Here is a 4,667-nt window from a genome sequence, read left to right on the forward strand (position 1 = left end):
CAAAATAAATATATATATCAGGACATCGTGTTAAAATTGCTAAATACTTTTAAACTTCGGAGGTGGAGCTTATTTTGTGTATTACAAAAATATGACTATTATGACATTACAAGTCAAAATAGTCTCTTCCTGAGAGTTTGTGTCCAGCAGCTGTCTGTTGTTAACCCGTTAAGCTCTGATTGGTCAGGACTGGTCTCTGCTAACATTGATAAACCTTCAACTATGAACCTTTCAGTACTGTGGCCTTCATGATGGAGACAGCAAGGGTTTTCCTGGGGTAGGAAAGAAGTTTTGAAGGCAGGTCGGCTTTAATGCAATAGAAGAATTTTCTAATGTTTTCTATGTACATATTTTCAGGTTTTCTCTTTTTGTTCTTCTGGTTGTTCCATCATGTGGGTTTCCTGCCAAAGGTGATCTTTCATTCCCTTTTGCTGACATCAATGTAGAGGAATTGTTCTTCAGAACTTTTGCTCTTTCTACCCTCAGGCTCCAAATCCACAGATCATGGCAGTGGTGACCAAAAAGCAGCAACTAACTTTGCTTCCCACAGAGGAGCTCAGATGAGCCGCTCTGCTCCTGTGCATTACAGCTCTCATTCAAGCGGCGTCTCTCAGCCAGTTCCAGTGTTTGTGCAGAATCCTGGTGTCCCTCAGTTTGTTCCCATGGTTCCATCAGGCAGCAGCTTGAGCTCTGCTGTTGCAGGATACCCTATGGCTGTTCAGACAGGATCTACTGTTCCTGTGTTTTCCGGTGTTCCTGCAGCAGGAGTCTCTGAGGCAGTTCAGGTCCCTGTGCAGGCTCCTGGTTTCTCCCAGTTTGTTCAGACGGGCCCAGCAATGGTTGGCTCTGCTTCCCCTGTGTTTGTGCTGCATGAAGGAGCTGGTTCCACACAGCCAGGACCTGCTCAAGCTGCTCTGCCAGGTGACTCCTCTAAAAAGCTGCTGTGAATGTTGTTCTCCATGAATCCTCCCCTTTCTGACAAGTGTCTTGTTTGTCCAGAAACCCAGTGGGCTGTTGCTCCTCCATCTTTCTCTGAGCAAGCAGCAGCTGATGCCCAGGCTGTGGGCTCCAGTGACTTCCTGCCACCAGTCCCTGCCCCTCCAGCTGGCCCTGTCCTCCAGTCTGGAGAGACTTCCAATATTGTGAAGGAAGCTGAACTTGGCAACTACCAGCAGCAGACGGAAGAGTTTGGTTACCCGGCTGAGGCGGCGCAGCCTGGAGCTGCTTTCACCAGCGTGCTTGTTCCAGGCCAAGGACTTGGTGGCTTCTGGGGTTCTCCTTATCCTGGCTTTGACTACAGGCTCCTGTATGGTCTGTACCCTCCTGGCACCTACACCACCTTCAGCCAGAACCATGAGAAGGGCAAAGACTACTACCAATCCGTCCACTACTTGAAGGAGCATGTTTCTGAAGACAAAGGTCCTCAACAGCAGCAGCAGCTTCAGCAGAAGGTCTTCCATGGTCATCCCCAGAGATCTTGAGTGGGCCAATTGGTATGTTGCTCACAGCATTACAGTAAACTGATTCTTATTTTAATCTGAGGTTTTGTATTCATTTTCCAGGAATGACTGCTGAAATTGCACAAATAAAAATTATTGAAACCATTCCATAACTGACATTCTTTCTCTAAATGCATATATCGATGTGCTGCTGGGAGAGGCTTGTTAATGGTGCAGTTAAAATTGGTCCAAATGGGTGCTAATGCAATGAATTTTAGACATCAAATGATGACTAAAATGCAAAAATATACCATCAGACATTTTTATGGAATGATTGTTCAGTGTTAAACTGCACAGAAATGAAACTGCAGAGAGACCTACCATTATCCCTGGAGGTTAGAATGCACAAGCAACTTTGTTCTTAAACCCAAATCTTGACGATGGCGGTGGATGACTATTGTAAACTTCTGCATTAAGATGAATTGATGGGTCATGAAATGTTCCAATATTCAGCCTGGATTATGACTCGTTGGGACTAATGCAGAGTCTAAATGCCACAGACTCTGCTCTCTCTGGGGTTGTTGGGATTGGTTATGGAATTACAGTATGGTAACATGCTGGCTAAGACAGAGATGCATGGATCTGTTTGCAATGGTGTACAGTGGGGAGTTTGTGGCCTGCCAATTGTAGCACCTGTCATTTTTTTTCATCTGATTTGAATACTCAGCTAATATCTTGTCCGTCAAAGACAACTGAGCGGGCGTAATCAGGAACTGAGTGAACCTGACAACCACGCTGGCGCAATTCTGAGTGACCCCGCATTTTACAACTAAACGCCTGCAATCTTGAGCTGTGATCCTGTGAGGTCACTTCCCCTTTGGGCGATCACCTGGGTTTGCACGCAGTGTTAAGGGGGTGTGTTTGTCACTTGGGGGCAGGAACCTTTCTGGTTGATCTGATTGGCTGAAATTTGCATGTCTTATCGGCGAGGCAGAGGGGCAGGGCTTTCATTTTTCAGTGCAGGGGGGTTAACAGGCGGTTCTAGAGCTGCATGCGGCTCTCTGCCTTTTATATTTTTTATGTACAGTACTTTCACAACCATAAGGTGAAAGTCTTACATTTTCTCCAAAATGTACAGAGCGGCCCTAATGTGCTGTTGTGTGACTTCGGTAAAGAGGATCTAGGAGAGAACAGCATGACAGCGATATGGACAGAGGTGAGGACGTGAAAGAAGACCCCCCCCCATAGTACAAAGGTGCAGATATGAGCATAATGCAGAACAACCTCGTTTTGGAAACCCTGGAAATGCAGGGCCCAGCCCCATGAGAAGGGCAAAGACTACTACCAATCCATCCACTACTTGAAGGAGCATGTTTCTGAAGACCAAGATCCTCAACAGCAGCAGCTTCAGCAGAAGGTCTTCCATGGTCATCCCCAGAGATCTTAAAGCTATTTACCATGATGGGCTCATGGGTATATTCTCAGTATGTTTTCACTTTCCAGTTTGGCAGATCTTCTCATATGCATTTTACTCTTTCAGTATTTGTGGCTCTAGACTTGACCGGATCTAAAGTTCTCCCACAACTCATTCGCCTAGAATTGACTAGGTTATGACAATTGTAATCAGCTAGCTTGTAAACCTTTACCCAGACCATAAGGGCAAAGGCTACCAATCCATCCACTAGAAGGAGCCTTATCCATGTTCTTAGGACTTGGAGGATTGAATCGTGTTGCCCAAATAACTTTAAGACCTGAAAATTGTACTAAGTTTGTGCCAGCCCATGTAAAGTCTGTACTGGTGTTTCAGTCCTGTGAGAGGTGGGGTTCAATTTGTAAATCAATTACAGCCTGATTAAACTTAAACTGAATATTTGAGTGGTCTGTGACTTGGTCTGAGTTAAATTATGAAGGATTTTTTTTTTGACTGGGAAATTGGTTTTGCATTGTCCCAGATACTAAAAGCCCAAAAATTGACAATGAGAGCTATTTGCTCAATTTACTCAGACAGTGTCAAGCTCATTACTAATGTTCTGAGGGAATGCATTCCACTATAGGGCTACATACAGATCTGCAAGGTAAGTCTAAGATGGTCCCAGCTGTGCTTCATGGGGTTGAGGTCAGGGGGATATTGTGGTATTCCCACTTCCTATAAAGCATGAAAAAGTTGGTATTGTGCTGGTGCGCTTTAACAATGGTTCGGAGGTTGGAACATAACAGGTTTTGTGACAGCTAGCTTGTTGCACCTTGTTCAAAGCCAACCCTGGGGACCATGTTCTCCATCACTCACCCCTCTTTCCCCAATTTCTGTGGAAGGTGAACAAATTCAGGTCAAATGGTCTTTTGCCCACTGCAGACAGTGTCAACTGAATAACCTGCATTGGTTATCTGGCCTTGTCCAAGCAGAGTTAGTCGTTCAGAAAATCCTAGCACCCCTCACATCTGGTAAACTGGTCTGCAGCTGTGTGGGATTAGCAAAGCCATGGTCCTCATGTATCCATGTCACTCACAGGGCTCCATGTCTGGGTCTGTCAAACTGCCAGCAAGAGGATGTGCTAGTGGAATGAGCCTGACTTGGGAGTTGGAAAGGGCTTTAAAGCCAGTGGTTTAATTTGATGCAATAAATCAGATTGCGTACATGGGTACTTTAAAAAACTTCTGGGTCTCAGTTTATACCTCTGAGACTGAGAAGCTGCTGAAAATCTTTAGAAATAATCCTGTTGACCAGCCTGCAGGGCTTAGTCAAATAGGGATAATCTACTCCAATGCATTAAGTCTCCATAACCAATCTTGACAACCCCAAAAATGGAGCAGTGGCCATTACACCAAATTAGTCCCAAAGATTCACAATCCAGGACATTGGATTTTTAGTCAGTCAAGATTACCTTAAAACTTTTCAGAGAGCCCAAGTGGCTGTTTGACCTCCAGGGTTGCTGGTAGATTCTGCAGTTGCGCTATTCATCCCATTTAATAAAATGCAAGGGTGATTCTTTTGCATTAAAAGAAATTCTTAAATTTACATCCATTTGGACTTGCTGGTAGGTCTTTCTGCAGTTTCTTTGCAGTTAACACTTTGAAATGTTATTCCATGAAACTGATGTGTTTTAGTCTGCATCATTTGTCTAAAACTCATTGCATTGGCACACATTTGGACTAATTTTAACTGCACCATTAACAAGCCTCTCCCAGCAGCACATTGATATGCATTTAGAGAAAGAATGTCAGTAATGG

The 4,667-nt window shown here is 44.4% G+C and overlaps 1 protein-coding gene across 1 annotated transcript; it reads left to right on the forward strand.

Moving 5' to 3' along the window:
- Window positions 1-231: 231 nt before the first annotated feature.
- LOC105355744 lies at window positions 232-1,606 on the forward strand. The gene is made up of 5 exons (XM_023963531.1): window positions 232-277; window positions 358-410; window positions 487-921; window positions 1,000-1,493; window positions 1,563-1,606. Exons 1-4 carry the CDS (start codon window positions 249-251, stop codon window positions 1,479-1,481), a joined length of 999 nt encoding a protein of 332 aa, XP_023819299.1. The 5' UTR covers window positions 232-248; the 3' UTR covers window positions 1,482-1,493; window positions 1,563-1,606.
- The last annotated feature ends 3,061 nt before the right edge of the window (window positions 1,607-4,667 follow it).

This window comes from Oryzias latipes, chromosome 15, assembly GCF_002234675.1.
Source record: "Oryzias latipes chromosome 15, ASM223467v1".
Lineage (NCBI taxonomy): Eukaryota > Metazoa > Chordata > Actinopteri > Beloniformes > Adrianichthyidae > Oryzias > Oryzias latipes.